General features: G+C 37.7%; 1 protein-coding gene across 1 annotated transcript in view; it reads left to right on the forward strand.

Moving 5' to 3' along the window:
* Ndufs4 (NADH:ubiquinone oxidoreductase subunit S4) overlaps nt 1-26,050 on the forward strand; it is a 103,004-nt gene that overhangs the window by 27,355 nt on the left and 49,599 nt on the right. Inside the window, exon 2 of the mRNA XM_006979437.4 lies at nt 7,566-7,644. Coding sequence (XP_006979499.1) covers nt 7,566-7,644 — 79 coding nt within the window. The remainder of the gene's footprint in view (nt 1-7,565; nt 7,645-26,050) is intronic.

Raw genomic sequence — 26,050 nt, forward strand, 5'->3', positions numbered from 1 at the left:
TTGTAAACTTTTGTGAGCTGAGTGGTTAATATATACAGACATAGTATTTCTACATGCATATGTGAAGAGACATTCTCTAGGCAAAGTTACAAGTCTACAACTTTGGAAACCTCTAGTGAGCCTTTCTCTTTATCAGGATAAACTAGGGCTCAACAGTTCTCACAAACTATACACTTTCTTTTGGACAGGGTTTTAATTGTGTAGCTCCAGCTGGCTTTGAATACACCATTCTCTTTTCTTAGCCTTCCAAGTGCTGGGGGCTTCAGACATGCACTACGGTGGCTGGTCTCTCAGGTTTTCATTGTGATAAAATATTCATATGTAAAATAAACTCTTCTATTTGTTTCAAGTGTAAGTTAGCATCCTGTACGTTTACATTATTATGACAACTGCCACTGTCAACGCTATACTGTTCTGAACTTTTCATAATCCCAGTGGAGACTCTGACCCATTATCTGATATTTCTTCTCAACCTTCCAGCCTCTGGCAGCTACCCATCTACAGCCTATGTGTTTTGATGCTTCTTGAAACGCACATTTCTTTTGCAAGTGCTTTATTTCACTTCCCACAATGACGTCAAGGTCCATCAGTTTTGTATTATCTGCCAGAACCAGCTTCCTTGGAGTAAATCTTCTGTTGTGTGTATATTCAGCACATTGTGTTTGTCCCCTACCTGTCAATAGATTCTGGAATTGTTTCCACCTTTTGGCTCTTTGTAGTTAGTGCTGTTATACTTGTTGAGTGTGCAAGCATGTCTTTGAATCACTGTTCTCGGTGTCTTTGGCTATCTCCTGAAATGGAGTTGTTGGATACTGCAGTAACTTCATCTTAACGTTTGGAGGGGGCTGCACTCCTTTCCCTGGGGTTGCAGAGAACAAATTTCTCCACACCCTTGCCAATTCATGTTGCTTTCTCTTTGTTTTGGTAATAATACTTCTGTGATGGGCATGGAATAGGTTTTTTGTTTTATTTGTTTTGAGTTTGTTTTTAATTTTAATATATTGTCTCACTGTTTAGCATATCTGTCTTGGCACTCTAGATATAGACCAAGTTGGTTTCAAACTCACTGAGATTTGCCTGCCTCTGCCTCTTGAATGCTGCATTAAAGGGGTGGTCCTTCAGACCTAGCCTTGACAGTAGTATCTTTTTTTTTTTTGTTTGTTTTGTTTTGTTTTTTTTGTTTTTCGAGACAGGGTTTCTCTGTGTAGCTTTGCGCCTTTCCTGGAACTCGCTTTGGAGACCAGGCTAGCCTCGAACTCACAGAGATCCGCCTGGCTCTGCCTCCCAAGTGCTGGGATTAAAGGCGTGCGCCGCCGCCGCCGCCGCCGCCGCCGCCGCCGCCGCCGCCGCCGCCGCCGCCGCCACCCAGCTTGACAGTAGTATCTTAAAGGTTTTTTGCTTGTTTACTTTTGTTTTCCCGAATATTTTTGCATGTTTTTGTGTAGACATTAAGCTTGTAGCTCAGACACATAGTTGTTCTTGTGTTAGCTTTATAAGAAGCTGTCACACATGCATCCAAAGTGACTGTACCTTTTTGTAGTCCGGTGACGAATGAGACTTCCTGGTCTTCTCATCCTTGCCAGCATTTAGTGTGATCAGTGTTTTGAAATTTAGCTGTTTTTTGTTTTGTGTTGTATTGTTTCGTTGAGATAGGATCTCTCTATATAGCCCTGGCTGTCCTGGACCGTACTACATAGACCAGGCTGGTGAATTTAGCTATTCTAGTAGATCGACAGTTCCATCTGTCTCACTATTGTTTTAATTTTAATTTGCGATTGCCAAATGACACATGATGTGGACTGCCTTTTCATATGTGCTGATTATCATCTGATTGTTATTGTGGTTGTATTGTTGTTTGAGACTAGGATCCTACTATGTAGTCCTGGTTGGTCTGCAACTGGGTATGCAGATCATGCTGGCTTGAACTCATAGCAGCCTTCCTGCTTCTGCCTCTCAAGATCTGGGGATTAGAACATGCATCACTCTGCCCCCATTGTGTGTCTGCTTGATGAGGTGTCTGATAACATCTTTTGCCTAGTTCTTAATTAGGTTGTTTTATGAGATGCCTGTGTATGACAGATGTGACTTTTTTTTATCGAGATAGATGTTTGCTGTGGTATTGTGTTACCCGAAATATTATGCACACTAATAAACTTATCTGGGGTCAGAGAACAGAACAGTCACAATATTAAACATAGAGGATAGGCAGTGGTAGCACACACCTTTAATCCTAGCATTCCAGAGGCAGAGATCTACCTGGATCTCTGTGTGTTCAAGGATATAGCCAAGCATGGTGACTCACGCCTGTAATCCCAGAAAGTGAGTCTTTAATCCCAGGGAGTGATGGCAGAAAGCAGAAAGGTATATAAGGCATGAGGACCAGAAACTAGAAGCTTTTAGCTGGTTAAGCTTTTAGGCTTTTGAGCAGCGCAGTTCAGCTGAGATCCATTTGGATGAGGACTCAGAGGCTTCCAGTCTGAGGAAACAGGATCAGCTGAGGAACTGGCAAGGTGAGGTGGCTGTGGCTTGTTCTGCTTCTCTGATCTTCCAGCATTCACCCCAATAACTGGCTCCTGGGTTTGTTTTTATTAAGAAGACATTTTAAGATTCATGCTACAGATGTTTTGCAAATACAGTCTCTTAGTCTGTAGCTTTTCTTTTGATATTTAAAAACAGTATATTTTTATAGTACAGTAGCTTTCATTTTAATGAATTATAATTGACCCATTTTCGTATCTCATGAATCATTTTTGGAAGTTACAAACTCAGTGCCTGCCACAAGAGCACCTAGAAGAATCTTGGCAGTTTTTGCTTCTTAACATTAGACCCTTTGGTCTATTTCAGATAATTTTGGTGAAAGGTTTAAGGTCAGTATATGGAGTATAGGAAGAAGACTCAGTGGGTACAGTACTTGCGGCACAAGTACAAGGACCCAGGTTCACATCCCCAGAACTCACATGGAGAAGGTCAGGTGTGACAGCATTAGCCTGTAACTGAGGTGTCGGGGAGGCACAGGAAGGCAGACCTCCAGATTGCTGGCCTCCGAGTCCAGCTGATTTGCGGACTTCAGGTTCATTGAGATCCTTTCTCAAATAATGAAGTGGAGAGTGATAGAAGAGACTCGCTGTTGCCAACCTCTGGCTGCCACATGCCCGCACAGACATGACAGGCCGACAGATGCAATATTAAGATCACTATATAGATTTTCCCCCATGTTATTACATTGCCTTTGCTCCTTTTCAAAGGTCAGTTGAGTATATTTAAATAATCTCTTTCTGGGCTATTAGTTGTGTTACGTTGATTCACTTATCTTTTGTGTATCCATTGCCACATGCAGACATGTTTTAAGTTCCACAATCAGGAAGTATCAGTCTTCTGACCTTGTTAATTTTCCTTCAGCATTGTATTGGCAGTTTGGATCTTTTGTCTTTGAATATGAAAGTCAGGGTTAGTTTATTAATGTCTGAAAAGTAACTGGAATTTTGATAGAGATTATTACATCTATAGCATAATTTGGAAAGAACTAATGTTTTAACAATACCATGTATAAAACATATCTTCATTATTTAGGTATCATGTCTTTTTTCACTGGAGTTTTCTAGTTTTGCTTATAAAGATCTTATACACAATTAGCTCTTCATCTAAATATTTACAGTTGTATATCACTTAACTGTGGGAATAAATTCTGAGAAATGCATGGATGATTTCTTCATTGGACAGACGTCATCGAGTGTACTTTGGTGAACTGAGACACCTGTGATGCCACTGGAGGCTGTGATCCTATGGAAACCACACGATTTGTTGATAAAATACTATTTTATAGCATGACTATATTGTTGTGTTGACATGTACAATTGTTTTTAATATCACATTCCAGTTGCTTATTGATGGTAGCTAGGAAAGCAGTTGACTTTGGTATATTAATATTGTATTATGTAACCTTCCTATTATAATCATTAAGTACTTCTAGGAGAACATTCAGTGATTCTTTGTGTTTTTGTTTAGGCTCAGATAGACTATGATGCCATTGGCAAACAAAGACCATTTTATTCTTGTCTAATATACTTAGTTTTCTTTCCTTCTTTCTTCTTTATTTATTTATTTGCTCATGTGTTGCTTATCTATCTATCTATCGATCAATCGATCGATCGATTATCTATGTATCCATTTATTTATTTGTAACATTGGATGACCTGAAACTCCCTATGTAGACCAGACTGGCCTTTGCCTGCCTGCCTCTACCTCCCAAGTCCTGTGATTGAAGTTATGTGCCACCAGTCTCAGTGATTTTCATCTCCTGTACTTAGTACATTAACTTGAACTTGCAGTGCATTACTGACTATGCATGGCTAGAGGAAATAGTCTTGTCTTTTTTCTGGTCTTAGAGGGAAAGCTTATAGTTACTTACCATTAGAAGTGATCTTAGTTGTAGTGCTTTTGTATATGTTTTGTTAACTGATGTGCCAGAAAAAAAAAAAAAGCCATAACTATGTTAAAGGTTATACAAAGGGTAGCATGTACTGCTTTTCCAGAGGACCTAAATTTGATTCCCAGCACCTATGATGAGCAGTTCACAACTGCTTATAACTCCTGCTCCAGGATAATCCTAGAGGGGTTACCAGTACACAGATGCACACACCCACACACAGACCCACACATATACACATTAACAAAATATTTTAAAATTTTTACGGATTTATTTCGTGTGTATGAGTGTTTTGCCTTCATGATTGTGTACCACTGTGTGCAGTGCCTGAGGAGCCCAGAAGAGGGCGTCAGATCCAATGAAACTGAAGTTACAGCAGATAGAGTGAGCTGTGATGTGGGTTCTGAGAACTGAACCCAGGTCCTCTCCAAGAACAATAAGTGCTCTTACACTGAGCCATCTTCTCTAGACTCTGAAAATGTTTTCTTTAAAAAAAGATTCTACAAGGCTAGCTGGCTAAGACTTCAATATTTTATAGACTAGAAAGAAGGTTTGAAAGTTTAGAACTAAATTATCCTGGCTTATCTTTGGTCTCTAAGATCCATTCATTGCCCAGCCCTATGTCTGACTTACATTCTTGTGACTATAAGGTAAAACTTTTAGGACTATATTAACAGGCCACTCCACCAGTTCAAAAGTTGAGAATATTACAAGATAGTATTTGAAACCTATAGTAGAGATTTCTCCATTTGTTGAAACCCATCTTACCTGATGTTTCCATCAATGTATTTGAAAAATGCCTTGATTCATAACTTACTGTTTGTTAACTACAAAAATCTGATGAAAGTTTTCATGTTGGAAATGTTGTTCAGAGCAACATGAATAAGGGCTACCCTTTGCTTGTGTATGTGTACCATGTATGCTTGGTGTCCCTGAGGGCAGAAGAGGATAGTAGATCCCCTCAAACTGAGTTATAGCCCTGTGGGTGTTCAGAACCAAACCTGAGTCCTCTAACTGCTAAGCCATCTCTCCACCCTGCACGCCCCCCTTTCCTTCTTTTCATGTCAGGTTTATATGGTTCTTTTTTTTCCTTTGGCTTCCTATGGTAGATGCTTAGACTGTTGAATTTAGATCTTGTGATAGTCTTTGTAGTGTATTATATATATATACTATTAGTTCCTATCACAAGTTTTTCCTGTTCATAGGAATAGGAGAAGGGACACCTATGAGCAGAAGATATTTACATTTTATTGATTTGACCAGCTGACAGTTTAAGTTAGTATTAAGTACCTAATTATAGAAATTACTGAATTATAAGGTAAATTAGCTTTGATGAAGAGATTACAAATGAAATATTTTCACTGTTATTTCCTTTGAACTTAAAGTGTGTGTAGGATCGTTATTTTCCCTTTTATTCTATTCTGTGTATTTCCCCAGAATATTAAAATGGTCTCTTGATAATTTTGAGACAAAACATGTACCAGCTAAGATGGGCAAATGAAGGTCAGAGGACAACGGGTGGGGATGGGCTTTCTTCTTCGACTCTGTGGATCCCAGGAACTGGGCATCTTCAGACTCGTTGAGCTGTTTTGCTGTCCTCTTTAATCCTGTTATCCTTAATTTTCTCATGAATAATTGATTATTGCTTCTTTCTAGAGAATACAGTATGCTGAAGACAATTTAAAATTTCTATACTCAATTCTTGAGAAAGTTTAAGATCATTAATTGAGAGTGATTAACATATCAACACACTTCAGGTCCAAGATGATTACTGTGATGTGGAGAACATATATTATTACTTTATCATTTCTATTAGAATCTCATAATTTTTTCTGTGGTTTAACATGGAACTAAACACTTTCTGATTTAATATGAATTTAGGTTACTGCAATCTGTAACAAGTTGGAAACAAACACAGTGGGTTCTAATAAAAAAGGCTAAGGGTTAATTAATTCCTTAGAGATTTGTGTAAGATTAGGAATTTTATTCCATACACAACGGGTCATTTCTGGTCTTGAAATTACTAATCTAACTCTAATGTTTATAAAGTGATATTCAGTTATTTGCAGAAATTTTTAAAAAGTACTGCTGACTCCTCACCAAAGGAGTTACAGTAAAGGTAAAAGATAGCCAAGTCCATCAAGTTGTTCTCTGACTGTTACATGCATGTCTTGGCTCGTGTACCACCCTATACACGCGCACACACAGTAATAATAAATAAACAATTAAAATAGCCCATTTAAATGTGGGGCAAGATGCTAACAGTGGTGAGAGCACTGCACACCTATAAGAGTGGCTAATAGCCAAAACAATGACCGTAGTCAAATACCAGCAAGAGTAGAAAAGAAAGAAAGCCTCACTTACGGTTAGTATGAATGCAAGGTGGTCCAGCCACATTAGAGAGCAGTGTGAGAGTTTATTAAAAGGCAATATTATCATAAGGTTAGCAGTTCTTCACATAGGTGTTTTCTCAAATGAGCTGAAATTCTGTGTCTGCGGGAAAGCATTTACATTGGTACTTTTTTTTGCAAAATAACCTATGTCAAAGAAAGAAGAGTTCATGAAAAGGATGGATTTTGTGCCCAACTACTTCCAACTTAATAGTTCTGTTTCAGTATTCAGGCCTTTTTCAGTATTGTAAAAAAGATAGTGGACTAGACTAACAACAGTAGTTAAAGTAATCATACAAATAATTTTTACTTCGATTGAGAGTGAAATGAAGAAATTGTTCGTATAACCGAGCCCCCCCCCCCTTTCCTGATGCCATCATTTAGGAATCGGCCTTCCAGCACAGTTGATAGATACTGTTTTGCGTGTTCTCACCTCGTCTTGACAAACCAACCACTGTACCCTCAGAGAGAGCAGTCGAGTACTTGTCACTGGTGCCCTTTTGGTGAGAGTCTGTAGACTGACAGAAAGTGCCGCCTGCTGTGAACTGTCAAGTGAGAGTCTGCCAGAACCTCAGCAGACAGAACTAATTGGGCAGAAAAGGGGCTTTTGTGCTGTCTTCTCTCTTTCCTTTCCTTTCCTTTCATTCGGAAGAAGACAAAACTGTTAGAGTGGCGTGTTTATGTGGGTCTGTCTGCGTCTGTCTCGGCATGGCACAGATCACTCTCTAACTCCAGGTCTTGCACTGCAGGTTGCTGAGCACATCCACATGGAAGCTGGCGCAGGACCAGACTCGGGACACACAGCTCATAACAGTTGATGAAAAACTGGTAAGGACTCCTACAACGTGCTGCCAGTGGGTTGTTCTGTACCACAGATTATTCGGTTTAGTGTTCTAGTTCTAGGAAAGTTATACACAAACCTTAAGATTTTCACAGTAAAATAAATTGAATATTATATGCAAACATCATATACTAAGAAAATAAAGGTTTCTATTTTTGAAATGCTGATGAGTAGTAATTAAAAGTCTTATTTTGAAATATTCTTTTTAAATTTTCTAAATTACATTTCTATTTAAGTTATATGATACTTACTAGTGCTCTCTAAATTAAATATACTGTTTTTTTCTAGAACCATGCAATGTTATTACCACTGTCTGTTTGTATGTGTGCCCATAAATATCATTTCTACATACTAAGCAGTTAAATTACAGCTAACAACAAATGAATAATAATATTTTTCCATCATCACTCAATAAAATAAAAATATCTTCAGTGTTTGGATGTTGTTTGATACAAAGGCTCATATTATACAACAGCACAATGTTTGTAATGTTTTCAAGACTACTGGCACAAATATATAATAGTAGAATAAGTATGCATTCATTTATTGTGTGGTTTATGATATAAATGGAAGGGTCTCTTAATTACCCCCTCCTAGGCAAGCTTTCTACACTGAGCTAACCCAGGACCACCTGTCCCTTTCTAATGATGGAATCTTTTATCACTCAACTTTGAACCTATAAGCACGATCCAAGCAAGCCATTCTGAAATTCCTATTTATACTACTAAAGATAATAGATGGATAAATAAATAGAAAAGTAAGCAGATAGTTTGGGAAATTTATGTCTTAGACCTCAGGCTAACTGACTTTTATTCAAATGTCTGTTAGTCCTATCTGTCGACCCTGCCATCATTGGTGTAGACAGTGTCGTGTAGATTACTGAAATAATATCATAATTGGTCTCCCCATGTATTCAGTCTCCTTCTGGTTCATTTTCCCCAGGATAATCAGAACAGATTTTTTGTTTTGTTTGTGTTTGAGACAGGGTTTCTCTGTGTAACAGCACTGGCTGTCCTGGAAATCTCTTTGTAGACCAGGCTGGCCTCAGTCTCACAGAGATCTGCCTGCCTCTGCCTCCTGAGTGCTGGGATTAAAGGCATACGCCACCATACCAGTGAATGTTTTTTTAAATGTTGGTTTGTCACCTCTTGTGTATAATCCTTTGGCGGTTTCTATTGCCCTAACAGTTAACTTTAAAATCCTGATGGTTTCCAAGACCTTGCATGATTTAGTTCCTGTCTTTCTGTCTAGGTTTGTTTTGTACTATTTGTTTATAGAGTATTCTGTAGACATGGAACTTGCTATTCTTTCTTCTTGCATTCAGAGTTCTTGCTTCCCTACCCAGAAGCTTTGTACTAACCCTAGGTCTTTATTCAGTCGCCATCTATTCATTTTAAAACATAATTAAGTATACTGTTTAGGCAAGAATAAAAGAAACAAGGCAGTTGTGTGTAAGAGGAACAAGTCTTTCCTATGACATGTATTCTAATCATTAGTTAATGACAGCACTAGTGTTTTAATTTCCCTCTGACAATCTCATTGGCTTATTAAAAAGATTAGCTTATTGTTATAGTATTACTGATTATTCACATTTTATAGAATTTATTAATAGTGTTTCCTGGGTCTTTCTGTTTTAAAGACTCAACCACTTTATATATTACTCCAAACCAGCAGTTCTCAACTCAGTAGTCGTGATCCTTTGGGGGTCAAATAATCGTTTCATGGGGGTCACATATCAGATATCCTACATATCAGGTATTTACATTATGGTTCATAACAGTAGCAAAACTACAGTTATGAAATAACAATAAAAGTAATTTTATGGTTGGGGGTCACACAACATGAGAAACTGTTTGAAAGGGTCGCAATGTTAGGAAGGTTGAGAAGCACTGCTCTAAACAACCATTGAGGTATTTAGACTGCTTTAATGTGATGCTTTCCGGTAACATGCCACAAAATCAGTTGTACTGCTGATGGATTTTGCTCTATATCTATTTCCCCCCAACATTGTTACTTTTCTTGAAGTATGTCAGTCAAATGCCAGCACAGTGTTCTAGCAGAAATCAGCTGAGTTCCTGCACATAGTCACAGTTGAAGGAATATTTAATATGGATGACTGAACCCCTAAATTAGAGTTTTAGCTATTTATTTTTATGTTTAAATAAATTTTATATTATTATAGCACTTAATAATCTAATAGGCAACAAAATACTGCTAGATTTTCATATCTTGTTCTTACACAGCTTCTGAAGAAAGGCTAAATAAGTAACATAATGAGAAGGTCATGGGCTCAGAAGAGCATTTACAAACACAGAGAGAGTATTTAGAATCAATTATATTTGCATTTGAGCAAACAAAGATTGTTGTACATATATTCTATATGTATATATCAACATTAATGATAAAAGTATTTCAGAATGTAAATACCATGAATATTTTAAAGGAAGTGAAACTATCACTTTAATATCACTATTATAAATAATATAAAGTAATATAAAACAATTTATTATGCCTGGTGCCACCACTTTAATTCCAGCACTCAGGAGGCAGAGGTAGATGGATCTCTGAATTAATGTCAGCCTAGTGTGAGTTCGAGGCCAGCCTAGTCTACAGAGCGAGTTCCAGGACAATCAAGGCTGTTACACAGAGAAACGCTGTCTCGGAAAACAAAAACAAAAAAACAAAACAACAACAACAATAACAACAACAAAAAAACAGTAAGATGGACTAGTGGATAAAGATGCCTGCTACCAAATCTGATCTGAATTTGATTCCTAGCTTCTATATGTTGGAAGGAGAGAAGGAGTACCTACAAATTGTCCTATGACCATCACCTAAGGCATACATACATAAAAACATTCCCACACATCCCCCCCCACACACACACACTAAATGAATTAAAATGTAACAAAAATTTTAAAGAGGTATGGGCCTTAAAGGAAAAAAAGAAGAAAATGATAAGACACAGATAGTTAAAATATATTTGTTAAATGTATTTAATGGAAATTATATCCAGAAAATATATGCATCATTTATGTCAACCTCAAAGGCTATATGCTATGTATTTCCATTTATTTGATATTCTAGATATTGGAAAACTCTGGGAATAAGAAATTTATTAGTGGTTAGCAGGGCTGGATGTGGGTCAGGAAGAATTAAATCTAAAACAAATGAGGAAATTTTGGAGAATGATGTAACTATTCTTGATTGAGATGGTGATCCTCATGTGAAAACCCATATTTTATTGTTTTGTGAAATAAACAAGAATCCACAGAACTGTACAATAACAGTAGCACAGTTTCCTTTTTCTAAACTATCAATTCTCCTAAAGGGTATGAAGGTCACTTCTTAAGCTTTTTAAAAAATTAACTTGTGTCAGTTATTCTGAGGTCTTCCCAAATCATATGTAGGACATGCCATCTTCTACTGGTCAGCCCTCTGTGTACTGAATTTGCTGCCAGCTTTTCGATCTGTTAAATTAAGACTTTCTTAAAGGATGGTTGTAGGAGTGCCTAAAACTTCTTTAGAAGGTGTACAAGGTGAATTATTTCACAATTATACCATCTTTAATTGCCCTTCTCACTGTGTTAATAATTTATAAAAAGAAAAAAATCGCCAGGCGGCGGTGACACAAGCCTTTAATCCCAGCACTTGGGAGGCAGAGCCAGGCGGATCTCTGTGAGTTCGAGGCCAGCCTGGGCTACAGAGCAAGATCTGGGACAGGCATCAAAACTACACAGAGAAACCCTGTCTTGAAAAACCGAAAAAAGAAAAAAAGAAAAGAAAGAAAAAAGAAAAAACCCTGAACAATCAAAGGGGTGTTTCAGGTCATTAAGTCCTTCTGTTCTTTGTAGTCACAGTTTGAAAAACAAGAACTAGTTTATGTGAGGAAACAGTGAAGAATTTGTTAAAAAATTTTAATTTTAAGTACGCATAGACTATTTATTTCTGTTATTCACCAGAGCACAGTGGTTGTCCTTAGGAAAAACCATGTGTGCTTTAATATTGCTGTAGGTGTAATTGGCCACTTTTTATGGTACAACTTTTAATTGAAATAACAACAGCAGACAACAGACTGTGGGTATTATTTGGTCACAAGTGTTTGGCAGGCATTTTCCCAAAATGAACCTACCAACTTCAAGAGAATGTGGTCCATGGTGAACTTGAGCTTTTAAGTGAAAATTATTATTCTCTTTTAGTTAAAACACACTTTTGGTGTGTGTGTATGGATGTCTGTTGGTGTAAACATGTGTGCCCGTGTGTGGCTGTAGTGTGGGAAAGTGCTCCAGAGGTGGGCAGGGAGCCTCAGGTGTGGCTTCAGGTGTGCTGCTCAGGCATGGCCTCAGGAGCTGCTCACTTTTGTTTTGTGAAAGCTCTTTTGCTAATTTGCCTCTGGTAGCTGGGTACAAGTCCCAGAAATCCTCCTGCCTCCACCTTTCCTCTGCTGAAATTACAAGCACACATCATGTTTGGATTTTTACATGGCTGCTGAGGAGCGAACTGAGGTTCTCTTGCTTGCTTGGCAAAAACTTTACTGACTGAGCTATCCTGAAAATTATAATTTTTATAGACTTTGGTTCTGCTGCTGACTTGATTAAATTTGATGCTTCAATCCTATTTCAATGTGTTTGGAATTTATAGTAACAAATGTGATTTTTAAAAATGTAATAATGAAGCAATGTTGGGAATATGTATTTGGAATGTATGCATACTTCCATGAATCAGTATAACTAATACATGATGATTTGTGGGTAAAAATTTAAAGATAACACAATGAATTATAACCTGATATGAAGCTATTAGCATTATTAAAGAATTGGTTTTTCTGACTAATGTCTATGAGAAAATGCACTGTTTTCATGTATTGCAACCAAAGCACCTACTATTAGAATATATGAACAGATATCAGAATTCATCAGTCTTCCATTAAGCTAGGTATCTGTTAAAGTTAGCTTCAAAAATGCAACTATATCTCAAGTGTATATTAAAATTTTACTTCATTAGTGTTGCAGAATATTATTTTTTTTTCTTTTTTCTTTTTTTTTTTCTTTTTTTTTTTTCGAGACAGGGTTTCTCTGTATAGCTTTGCGCCTTTCCTGAAGCTCACTTGGTAGCCCAGGCTGGCCTCGAACTCACAGAGATCCGCCTGCCTCTGCCTCCCGAGTGCTGGGATTAAAGGCGTGCGCCACCAACGCCCGGTGCAGAATATTATTTTAAGGTGTGTTATTTTTGTTTATGTTGCATTTGTTTAACTCTTTGAGGCTGTGTTACTGTGCACATCTAAAACACCTGATGGTCTAATGAAGAACTGGCCAATAGCAAGGCAGGAGAAAGGATAGGCAGGGCTGGCAGGCAGAGAGAATATATAGGAAGAGAAATCTGGGAGGAGGAGGAGAAAAAAAGAGATGGAGGAGTGGAAAAGAGATGAGGTAGCCAAGGAAGAACTCCAGGGGCCAGCCACCCGGCTAACACAGCCAGCCACGGAGTAAGAGTAAGATTAACACAAGTAAGAGAACAGGAAAAGCCCAGAGGCAAAAGGTGATGGGATAATTTAAGTTAATAAAAGTAGGCAAGAAATAAGCCAAGCTAAAGCTGGGTATTTATAATTAAGAACAAGCCTCCATGTGTGATTTATTTGGAGCTGGGTGGCAGGCCCCCAAAAGAGCAAAACCAAACAACAACACATTGGCATGTATCACATAGTAAACATCTATAGCTATAGCTTATAGAAACAACATCATTGGAATTCCAGTAATCTAAAGAGTAATACAAAATCTTGAGACAGTAACAGTAGTCATCCCTCTAAGGCTTTTATTTGGGTGAAATGGCCCAGGGCTTTTGAATGCTTTCCTGGTAATTTATCATCTTGAGTTCCTTGCAATTGCACTGAATCTCTTTAAAATGTTGTCGTCAGCTTTTCTTATGCCACTACAGATGTGGTGCATGCAGGGTGTGGTGGCAAGTGTTGGCATTCTTTTAATTACAGCACTTCTGGAAGGACCTCTGAAAATTGAGCTCTCATACATCTTTATGTGGATTTCATAGAGCGCTAGAAGCTCATCTGTTTTTATGTGGACTGTTACCAAGTCAAGTTTCTTTTCTTCCAGCTTGAGCATAGACTGATTATTATTTTTGACTGTTGTTCTCTGATTCAAATGACGTTTTTCTTTTTAGCTAGTGCTTCTTATGTGCAGAATTTGCTATATAGGGTGTAAACTAAGGAATTTATATTGTTTTATGAATATTAGTATTATAAGTACCAAAAATGTTTTTCCTCTCAGTATCAGTTGTGTATTGACATTATGCACTCTGTCTTTTTTAAGGCATTCAATGTCTGCTAGCATTATTCTAGTATAAAGAACCATCTTTCATTTTGGAACTAGACACAATGGAATTGTTATAGAACAAAATCATCTGGAAGTAAAATTGTTTCCCTGGTTAACTACTAATAAAGACTTTCATATTAGAGTGTGGTGAAATGTTAAGGATAACTCCTAAGAAGCCTTTTTTCTTGTTTGTTGAGTGTAAATTTCTAATTAATCTTTTCACTAACGAAAATTCAAATATTAGATACTCAAAATATCCTAAAATAATCTTATAAACTTACATTTAGGAGTACAGTTTTTTAAAATCTTTTTTGTGGGTTGCACCGTTATTTCCAAACATGTGGTCCTTGGCACAGATGTGGAGGAGAGCTTGCAAATGGCTGCTCTGCCCTTGGTTTCTGTAAGAGAAAGAGCTGATAATGGAGGTGGGTGAAGGGTGCCCTTGCTTTTGAGTTTCAGTGGAAAGGCAACTTTTCCCCACTTTATGACTCCTTCCCATCTCAGTCTGCTTTCAGTAAATTTCATGAATACTCATACAATGACCATGTTGTCTTTTTATTCTTCCTTTAATTTTATAATAGTGTAAATTTTTACTGTTCTTTAAAGATTTTGAGTAGTTGTTCTCACTAAATAACAAAAGCATGAATTAGACTTGCACTTTTAATTGCTTTTAAATAATTTTGTTATTCATTTTAGTGTACTGATTCCTTGTTTGTCAACATTTCTTAAATTAACAAGTTACTACCCCATTAAAAATATGACTACAAAGATAGACAAGTGTTCTTATCAGAGTGTCCTCTGGTCTTAATGAAAGAACTATGAAGTAAGCTCTAATAGTTGAAATTAGTAGATCAGTTTTATGAAAACTGTTGGCTGTCATCTTTCCTTTTCACCAAGTGCTTGTTGAGCGTTACCACATTCTACACATTGTACTTCTGTATTAATCCTGACATTGGAAGACTTTTCACTTATATGCTTAGTTAGCTTGTCCATAAACTACTTAATGCCACCTGTTTTTAACTTTCCTGAAGGTTTTATGGTTGTACATGTATCTTCAATTTAAATACCTATGAAATAGGAAGCTTTTAGTAATTTATAAATCTGACATCTTTTTTTTTTTTTTTTTTTTTTTTGAGGGGTACAGGATTGGGAAAGGCAGCTGTCATGTCAAAGCTTTCTGGAGAAATGTCTTTATAGTATAATATTACTAATGTCAAATACTAGCAGTTTGGACATTTCTAGTTGCTGCTGTTATTTTTATTAAATGTAAAGTATGCATGAAAAATAGTCATTGTTAGGTTATTGTATTTTATTAAGTTTCTTACAAATTGCAATAAAATAGCAGTTAAAACTGATCACTACTTGCTGTAAATCATTGCTATTTGATAATAACCATAGGACACTGGCAGCGATCTTAGCTAGTGAGATTTTGATATTACTGTTTTAAATGTATGTAAGCAGCAACTTAGATCTAGAAATATTTTGTTGCTTTGTTTTAAATATTCTCATGACTTCAACTTGTCCTAATAATTTTTCAATTGAATAATTGTTTTGCAAATCCTCAGTGTTTTTTGTTGTCTTTTTCTTTTACATACTATAAGTTCATGAGTGAAATTTATGAACTTAGATTTAAAGTTGACCAGTAACAGTGACCTGTACAGAAAGATAAAGCTCAGTCGAAGGCTTCTATTTTCCTTGACTGTGTGCTCCCTTCTCCACTGGCTCAGTTTTCTTTTGGTGAGATTACTTTCTTTTGGAGATGGCAGCACTATCTCTGCCAGATTATAAGTAGCGTCTGCAGTTGGGCTGTGCCGCCTTCTAGCATCTCAAGTGTCTGTTTTGTCTGCACTTTACGCACACACATTCTTTTGCAAAGTTTCAAGGCTTTAGTCTTGAGCACTGGGTCAAAGGATATGTCTCTTTGAAGGGTAGACAGGAGGGTTTTTTTAATGTTTTATTCACTAAGTAGTATTTCATTTTACATCAAAGAATAGCAGTCTTGGTGGCAGTTTAGCATGTGGGGTTTTCTCTTTCTTTCAGTAAATACAGATAATGTTGCTTCAAGTAAATAGGACTATTAAATTTAAAACGTAAAGAAAAGGCATTAGCTGAATGTAAATGTTACTTCACAATATCATTTACATTTTAAGAAGAGCTATAGTATCTTAGAGTGTATTTCCCTGTGAACTGTTACTTTAGCTACTGAAAACAATGAGTAGCCATGAAGACTGCAGAGGTTTGTTCTAATTCTATGGAAGTGAGGTAGCCCCCTCAGTCGGCTTCTTTGGGATTATAACACATCTATTTTGTTATTTTGAAAAATATCAAAGACTCAAGCAATGAGACATGTTTTTAGGCTTAAACTAGAAGGAAAGATTCCTTCTGTACTGTTTGCATGGGTTAATTGGTGATGTAATAAGCATAGAATGTGATTGTTTATATGTTTATAAGAGTATTGCATTTCATATTTGAATCACAATATATATGCACATCTAAGCATAGCAATTAATATGAAAATAGTTTTTCTGTTTATCTGTAAAACATACAGTGAAATTTATTGAAAGTTTCTCTAAATAGAGTTAAAGTAGAAATGTTTCTACTCTTCATGGCATGACAATCTTAAAGCAAGTACGCTGACAGTAGTGATCATCAAGTCAGATTGCTTATATATAGTTTTTTGTAGATATAATTCTCTATATAAATGCAGAACTTTATTTCCAAAATACATTTCCAAAAACATTACTCTAACATATCATTAGACTGTATGAAACTTTAACTTTGGAAGTGTTACAAAGGAAATAAATGTTAAAAATACTAGTTTTTCTATATAGACAAGAGCCATTAAACTTAGAGAATAGCTATATTAAATTGCTGGAAGAACAAAAGGCCTTTCGTCTACAGTATTCAGCCACCTCTATTATCTGTGATTCTTCAGCAATTAAAGCAGATTATTTTCTTCTTTGTTCCTACTTAGAACACTTGGACAATACTGAAGAATTGAACTGACTGAAATGTTTTATCTTACAAAAGCTTTAAAGTTCTATGCACCAATTAGCAAAATACAGTAAAGGTTGAAACTGTTAATAGCCACAACATGGTGAATGCATAGACCTGGAGTACTTGAGGTCTGTGTAACAGCTCCTATTGTGGTCTCTTCAGGAGAAACTGTGTCTGTTCTTTTCTTGCTTTGCTACCTGCTGTGTATGGAAATTTTGAATAGTACTGGACACTTGCTTTTAAGAATTTCAAATTCTTGCATGTTATTATATTGCCACTTTGGCTCTCATTAAATTAGAGTTGATAATATTTTATTTATTTGGACTTATATAAAGTTTCTTTTGGTATTTTCAAGACAGTTCTAGTGTGAAAATACATATCAGCCTGTTAGTAACAAATCCAAAGTGTTTGTGCTGAGTGTTAGTTATCTCCTTGAAGCAAATTGCTTGTCCAGTAGTTTTCATTTAACTGAACAGAGCCAACCATTCTGTATCTGTACTGTTTTTAAATAAGTGTTTATTTTGGTTTGGGGTTTGGCTTGGTTTTGAGCTCCTTGATAGGAGAAAATATTTTGTTTTTAGTCCAGCTTTTTGAGTTGGTCAATTTGCCAAATGGAAAAGAGTTCATCTGAACCACCACTAACTTGTTCAATGATTTGTGGCTGCCGTTTTGTAGTAGTTCTCAGGAAAATTAGGGGGTTATATATCCCAGGTAATAAAATGTAGAATTAGAGCAAAATAAGAAGACTATAGGCCTCAAGGTTTGAGGCTAGAAAACTTTGTTTCTTTGTTTAGAGTTTGCAGTTTTATATGACCTACTCTTTACTTTAATTCTACTCTCAAAAATAGTGCCTACAGAATTACGGCTAGTCATGTTTTTACAAAGTGGGTATGTTTTAAAATTATCAGTGATGTGGAAGCTTCACTGTATGAAATGTGCTGTGTCTCCACAAATCTGCCTCTTTCTAAGCCACACTTCTCTAAAAACGTGTGAATGGGGTTTTGTTCAGTTGCTGTTTCATGCTACCACTTCTAAAGGCTTTCATTTATTGACTGTTAGTTAATGAAGACTTCAAGTTTTTTCATGCTTCCTTAGACATAAACAATTTTAGTTTTCTTTAAGCAACACACAGGATACAGATACACCAAAATGCTAGGCTGGGATTACTAATTTAAGACGAAGAACCAGGGATCTGAGTTCTGTGGTCATTTGCATGCATTATATAGTATCTATTGAGTATGTATTGTATAAAAAAAGTCTATCCATGAAAAATAATTTAACCCAGTTGAATTATTTACTAGCTAGTTTACATTTCTGATCCTTAACCATTTCCTGTATCTGAACTACTGTTACTTTACACCTTCACATAGATGATTCTTTGCCACCGTTTAGATTTTAGTTTACATATGGCACAATCTCAAAATATATTCCTTGACTGCCTATTTAAATAACCCTTACTCCTCCCAACCCCAGCCACTTCGGCGTTAAATCTCAATTGAATTAAGATTTGATGTCCAAAGAGTTAAAACCAGGTTTCTAGTTGAGTACATTTGAATACCATAAACATACCAGTCTGACCTGACCTAGGATATGCAGAGATTTTAACTCCTCTGTAGCTGCCTGGTAGTTTTCAGATATCACAGTTCATAATTGTCTGTGAAGATACATTAAGCAATTTCTAAAAAATTAATCTCTCAGTTATAAAATTAAACATCATGTGGCATTACATGCATCATGTATGTATTCAGGTGTTTTGAAAACTTACTATATTCTGTATTGTAGACCCTGAAAATTCAATGAGAAACGGACATCCTTCTACCTTAGAGCCCATCTTCCTATTGTAAGCGTACAACAGTTTGTTAATAATCAAAATGAGTTCCATAGGTTAAGGAATGTTATAGGGGAAAAAAACAACAAACCTGGATGGCAGGATTGAAAGTAGCCAGGATTGGGAGGGGTAAGGGCTTTTAATTTATTTATTTAATTACTTAAATAGGCAGTCAAGGAATACACTTTTGAGATTGTGCCACATGTAAACTAAAATCTAAATGATGGCAAAGAATCATCTATGTGAAGATCTAGAATAAGAGTATTTCAGATACAGGGAATGGCTAAGGGAATGGCTAAGGGTCAAAAGATAAACTAGTTGGTACTAGTCAGAGAACAGAAGGAAACACTCCCTCCCTCCCTCCCTCCCTCCCTCCCTCCCTCCCTCCCTCCCTCCCTCCCTCCCTCCCTCCCTCCCTCCCTCCCTCTCTCTCTCTCTCTCTCTCTCTCACACACACGCACACACACACACCCCTCCCCAAAAAGGAAGTTGGCTAATAAAATTTTGTCAATAATGAATAAGCTGCTGTCTACCAAGTAGGTGCTGACAAGCCCCTAGTGCATTTAAACTTTGACCCTTGCTCAGCCAGTGGCAGAGCTGGTGGATGGTTGTAGTCGTCTGTCTTTATCTTAACCCTGTACTTGTGTGTGTGTGTTGGAATTTGGCTCACTCGACACCTGTCTGTGTGGTTGTCTGCCTTTGCTTTTGTGACTGCCCTATTCCGAATATTAACTGGCAGTCGTTTATCCCACTCTGGCTGGCTGGTTGTCTGTATTCCCCCCTTTCCCTCCTATTGAGCAGCCTTAAGTCCAGTTAGATAGCCATTGGTTGTCCCGAGATATAAATGCCACTGTGCACTCTTGGGGATAGCAAATAGTGCCAGGCTGGTCATTGCTGTTGTCTGCAGGCTTTACAGCTGGTAGGACTGTTGATTGCTTTCTCCGGGGACAGCTTGCATTGCACTCTGAGATACCATGTGTGAGAGCTAGTCCTCAGCGAGCAGCTTCCAGGTTAGTTCCAGCTCAGTTCCTCCAAGTTCCGTCTTCACAGTATGTGGTCTCTTCAGCAGTGGGTTCTACCTTCAAGTTACGGGAGGCAGTCAAGGGCAGTGTATAGCCTGCATTGTTTCAGGAGTCAAAAGGAGGCTTCCCTTGCTGGCACTGGGACTTTGTTGGCTAGCCTGTGACTCTTGGGCAGTGCAATTCTCCCCAAGTAGCATGACTTCATTCAATCCATGCCTGTCTTCACATCTGTCTATATGTGTGTATTCACACATGCACATATATATTACACATGCATTTTTAAGTAAGTTTAAAATCATATTTTCTTTATGGCCTTTTCACATATCCTAAAGTGTTATTTATTCCTTCTCCATCCTTTTTCCCCCTGTGTTGCTTTCTTTCCTAGTTATGGTTTCTTATTGCTGTGAGAAAATATGACCAAAAGCAACCCGAGGAAGAAAGGGTTTTTCAGCTTACAAGTTTCACATCATGATCCATCACTAACAGAAGTCAGGGCGGGAACTCAAACAGGACAGGTACCTGGAGGCAGCAGATCGTATGGAGGCCATGGAGGAGTACTGCTTACTCTGCTTACTGGCTTGTTCCCCATGGCTTGCTCAGCCTGCTTTCTTATAGAACTCAGGACCACCTGCCCAGGGGTGGTCCTGCCCAGAGGTATGCTCCTATATCAATCATCAATCAAGGTAATCTCTATAGACTCTCTATAGACTTGTCTGCAGGCCAGTCTGTGGGGCATTTTCTAAATTGAGGTTCCCTTTTCTGGAATGACTATCTTTTGTTGTGTTGACATAAAACTAGCCAGTACACCCTGCATACCCACTTCCTAGTTAAATTTTCCCTCCATTTTTCCCATTCCCCCTTTCATAGCACCTGTGTCCTGCTAGTCTCTTGTTCCCATCTAGAGCTCGGTCTCCATCCATGTTTCTTCCTCTTTCCTGGTTTCTGCAGCTGCTCTAGGTTATATACCCAAATCTATAATTCAGAGCTGTGATCCACAAATAAGAGAAAACATGTAACGTTTGTCTTTCTGGGTCTGAATATGTAGAATATACAACATATAGTAAATATATATAAGTGTATAAGTTAATACATATAAATATATTTATAAATTGCATATTTACACACATTCAAAATGTATAGTATTTTCTAGTTCTACCCATTTTCTTGCAAATTTTGATTTCATTTTTTTTACACCTGAATAGAATTTCATTGTGTATATGTACCATATTTTCATTATGTCCTTTAGTTGGAGGACATAATGTTGTTTTTAATTTCATTTAATACCTGTGGTGATTTGAATAAGAATGGCCCTCATTGGCTCATTTACTTGAATGTTTGATTCCCAGTTGATGGATTATTTAGGAAGGATTAGGAGGTGAGGCATTGTTGGAGGAGGTTTCATATAACCCAAGTTAGCTTTGACCTTACTCTGTTGCTGAGGTTGATCTTGAACTTTTAATCCTCCTAGTCCCTCAGATTACAGGCATGATCTACATCCATAACCTGATGATTCCTTTACTAATACTTAGTAACCTTTTCCTGTATAGACCAATTTTGATTTTAGTGCATTTTATCAGATATCGAAATAGATGCCACCTGTGTGTGGCTTTTACTCACTGTCACATTGACTTCCATCCTTTGACTCCTAGTCTGTGGGTATCTTTATCAATGTGTTTTTTGGAAACAACAGATAGTTGGATATAATTTTTTAGTATAGCCAGCAAATCTGTATCTGTTTATTGGTGTGTTGAATCCATTTACATTTAAGATTATTGAGAGGTGCTTACTAATTTCTATAGTTTTATTGGTTGCATTTCTGGTTGCTTAAATTATATGTTCTTTTGTTTCTCATCTTCATATTAGAGATATGCTGTTTCACTGTATTGAGCATGATGGATTTCTTTCTAGCTATCCTTTTTTCAGCTATTTCTCTTATAAAGTTCCTTTTTTTTTTGAGAGTTGGGGCTGATTTATTTAATTTTTACTTTTATTAATGGGGGCGGGGGAGGTGGTCAGGGCCTAGCATGAAAGTGGAAGTGGGAGAACAGGTAGAGGACTTGGTTCTCTCCTATCATGTGGGTCTGGGGGATCAAACTCAGGTCCTGAGACTTGGCAGCAAGTGCCTTTCTCCACTGAGCCATTTCATTGTTTCCAGGAGATTGTTCCCTGTACTATCGTATTTTAGGACTCCTCCTTCCTCTGTGTATAGGATTCCTTTAACTCTTAAGTGTGGGCTTCACTGTCATGAATAGCTGTAGTTTGCAATTGTCTTGAAATGTCCTTATTTCTCCATCAGTTTTAAAAACCTAGTTCTTCATGGTTTAGCTGTCTTGGTTGGTACTTACTTACTTTCATGGTTTGAAATTATCATTCTGAGTCTTTCCTTTCTTTTAGAGTTTCTGATGGGAGATCTAGTGTTCACCATTGTAGTTGAATTGGACTTTTTTCTTATAGTTTTAATTTTTTCTTTCCTTGTATTTTTGACGTCTTGATTATATCATTGATAAGTTTTCTAGTTATGTCTCTTGGAATTCTAAATGACTTTTGTACTGGATTCCATTTCCCCCCTAGATTTGGCAAATGTTCTGCTATAATTTTGTTGAATTAGATTCTATGCCTTTAGTTTCAATCTCAGCTTCGTCTATGCCATGGATGCTTTGATTGTAGTCTAGAGTTCTTTGACATTGTGGTCATGTGTCCTCTCTTCTGTGTCTCATTGAATATAGTATTTTGTCGACCAGATCCTTCATCCCTGATATACTTTCTTGTAGTCATGCTTTCCAGTGTGTTTTTATTTTCATTCATTGAGTTTTTTCATTTCCAGCTTTTTCATTTTTTCTTAATCTGTTTTCCTTGTTGAAAATGTTCTTTTATGCTGCTGACCTTTTCATCTCGGTTGCTGATTTTCTCATCTATTTCCCCAACTGTTTCATCTGTTGCTAGTTTTTTTCTTTCTTGGTCCTGTATTGAGCTCACTAGTTTGTATCCTTTTTGACTTTTTTACTAGTGAACTTCTGAAATTTTCATCTGGCATTATATCTGCTTCAGTATCTTTGAGTTTATTAGTTGTGAGTTAGTCTTTTACAGTTGTCCTGTTGCTTTGCTCTTTGGTATTCCCATCTTGTAATTTGTGCCATCTGTTTGCGTATCTCTTCTACTTTTACTCTTGGTTCTTCTAACTGAACAGCCTACTCTTGTGGACCTAATCTCCAGTGCATTTCAGAGAGGGGAAAACAAAGTGTTGAACTGCATCATCAAGTCAGTTAAGGTACAGAAATGTTCTTACAATTGATCAAAAGCCACCTAGTGTATCATCAATGAGCAGAAAACAGAAAATGGCTAAACTAATACAGAATGTATTATGAAACAAAAGAGGTTTGGGGTAAAGGAGGAGGCCAGGATGGGGTCACTTGACCTTGGGAGCGCTGCCTTTCCTGTAGTTTATGCTGATGTTGAGCCTATGCTGACAAGGTCCACTGTCCAACTGCTGTCCTCACTGTAGTGTGCAGTAGGTACTTCTGAATGCCGTGGTAAAACACCTAACAGAGTAGTTGAAGGATGGAAAGGTTTGGTTTGGCTCACAGTTGGAGGGTGGAGTCCATCGTGACAGCAGAGCTCGAGGCAGCTAGTCACAGTCGCATTGCATCAGGAAGAGATGAATTGCTGGTACTTAGCTAGGTGTTTCTTTTGTAGTTCAGAGCCAAGTCCCAAGGAATGGTGCCACCTGCTTTTAGAGTGGATCTTCACACCTCAACCTAATCAAGATATGAGCCACTTGATAGATTATCCAACCCCAAAAGGTCAGTCCTAAACACGGTTTCATACAAGTAACACTAAGCAGACTTCAGCAGGATGTTGTTAGATTTTTAAAAGAAGATAATTCCTCACACACATGGCCAGATTGCTAACCTAATCTAAATAATACCTCACAGGAGTGCACAGAGGCTCCTAGGTGATTCTCAGCCTTCACGTTGATAATATTAAATACAAGTAACTTACTTTATATATCAGGAGCCTCTGCTGGTCACACTTAGGTGGCCAGAGTGTATGTTGTGGAAAGAATCTTTTGTTCATCCAAGACTCTCCATGTGGTACCCAATGGAATGACTAATAGTCGGGCTAGGCGGTGACTCCCAAGTGTGTTGGTAGTGTGGGTAGCAGCTGAGATCTGTATGAGCATATTTATAAGATCTCCAATGTTTAATCACTCTGCTGGAGCTGTGTTCTCCAGAGTTCTAGGGCTCAGCAACAGTGAGAGATAGACAGGTGGCTCTGGAGCTTGACTCCTGGCTGACCTCAGCCTCATGGCTATCAGACTCCACTGTCACTCTGGCCACTGAGGCTCTGTTCCCTTACCCTTCGCTGTTCACTGCCTGATCTGAGCCTCCTGACCCTTGCACTTTTTAGTTTGTCAGCTGGTACCTGTCCCCACATCCTCCTCTCCAGGTGTTATGGTATGTTAAATTCAGTTCTCTGACTTGAGATTGTCCTCTTTTCTCAGTCCCCCAAGGTAGCTCAGCTTTAAGCAATCGGTTCATCTCTCTCCAGGTAATGCACAGCCACTGGCCCCACACATACACACAGAGTGACCAAGTGGGTTCTTCCCCAGGCTGAGCCATCTGTTTTCTCCTCTGAACCCACAGCAGGAGTGGAGACTGGTAAGGGAAGCAAGCCATGTGGCTGGAGCTGTGTTTGGCGTGGCTTTGCATCTTTTTTCTCAGCAGTTTTCAGCTCTCTGTCACTTCCTTCATGAAGACTCGCCCCATCTTCGGAGTTGAGTCCATTCTTTCTTCTTTAACCAGTTCATACAGCTTCAGTGGGCGTTCTTACATGAAGGATGAAGTTTCTTGAGATTAGTTCTTGTTGCCTAGGGTTTGTTTTGGTTTCTATTTGTAGTACTGGGGGTTAGATTAAGGCCCCTGTGAATACTAAGCAAATACCCTACCACTGAGTCCATCCTCATCCATGGCTTTAGCTTGACTCATGTTTTATATACATTTCTGAAGAATATGTATTCTCCACAGTGGGAGTAATTTATACATTGAAATTCAATTTTAAAATATTTTATAACTAATTAATTTAATTTTACAGATTTATTTGCGTGGGTTTGTTGCAGCGGATGATAGATCTGAGTCTGGAGTTACAGATGGTTGTGAGTCATCTGTGGATGCTGGGACTCAAACCCAGGTCCTCTGGAAGAACAGCCAGTGTGCTTAACTGCTGAGCCACCTTCCCAGCCTCTGCAATGAAGTTTTAATTTGATTAATGATATTATTCAAATTTTCTGTATCCTAATATTTGTATCTGTTCTGTCAGTTCTGATGAGAAGTGTTAGCATCTTAAGCTATGACTGAGAAGTTCTTCCATTATTTGCTTCAGTTATTTTAAATCTCTACATAAAGACAGAAGACTGTTTGTTCTTCCCGAGTTGATGTTTTATCCTACTTGACACCCTCTTATCCCAGTGCATTTGCTTGCTTGAAATCTACTTTGATACTAATATAACCGTCTGGTTTTCTTATTCTTGGTTTTGCATGGTACATATTGAATTCTACCCCTTTACTTTTAATTTAATTGTGAATTTACATTTATAGTTTTATTGTACTTTATATATTTGGATCTTTCTTTTTCATCCAGTCTGATGATCTGTACTGTTTAATTTAGTTTTTAAAATAACTACTTAAAGTAAGTATTCTTAGTTAGTAAAATGGTTAGGCTGAAAGCTTGCTCTTTGTTTTCTGTTTGCCGCATCTGACTTCTGTTTTCTTTTCTGCACTGCTCCCCAGCAGCTGCTTTAGGGATTACAGAATATACCCTTAGTTTTTCCTAGTTACAAATGGTTAGTCTGCCTTGGCTGTGTCACTGGATTTCCAATCACCAAGGAAAACACACTTCTGAGAATGTCCATGGTGTTGTAAACAGAGCTTAATGGCCTGTTCTGATGGGGCTTTGGAAGACCAGAACACCAAGAGAAATTGGACAGTAGAGGCCCCAGCTTAGGAGGTTTCAGAGGGGAACAAGGTTGTAGGAACTGGGCTAGAAGCCATTCATGTTATAATCAGGCAAAGAATCTACTTTTATCGGTTGGAGATGGCTTAGTAGTTAAAAACACTTCCTGCTTTTCCAGACCTGAGTTCAGTTCCCAGCACCCATGCTGGGATGCTGACAACCACCTGTAACTCCAGCTCCAGGAGATCCAGTGCCCTCTTCTGTCCTCTGT

This window comes from Peromyscus maniculatus, chromosome 15, assembly GCF_049852395.1.
Source record: "Peromyscus maniculatus bairdii isolate BWxNUB_F1_BW_parent chromosome 15, HU_Pman_BW_mat_3.1, whole genome shotgun sequence".
Lineage (NCBI taxonomy): Eukaryota > Metazoa > Chordata > Mammalia > Rodentia > Cricetidae > Peromyscus > Peromyscus maniculatus.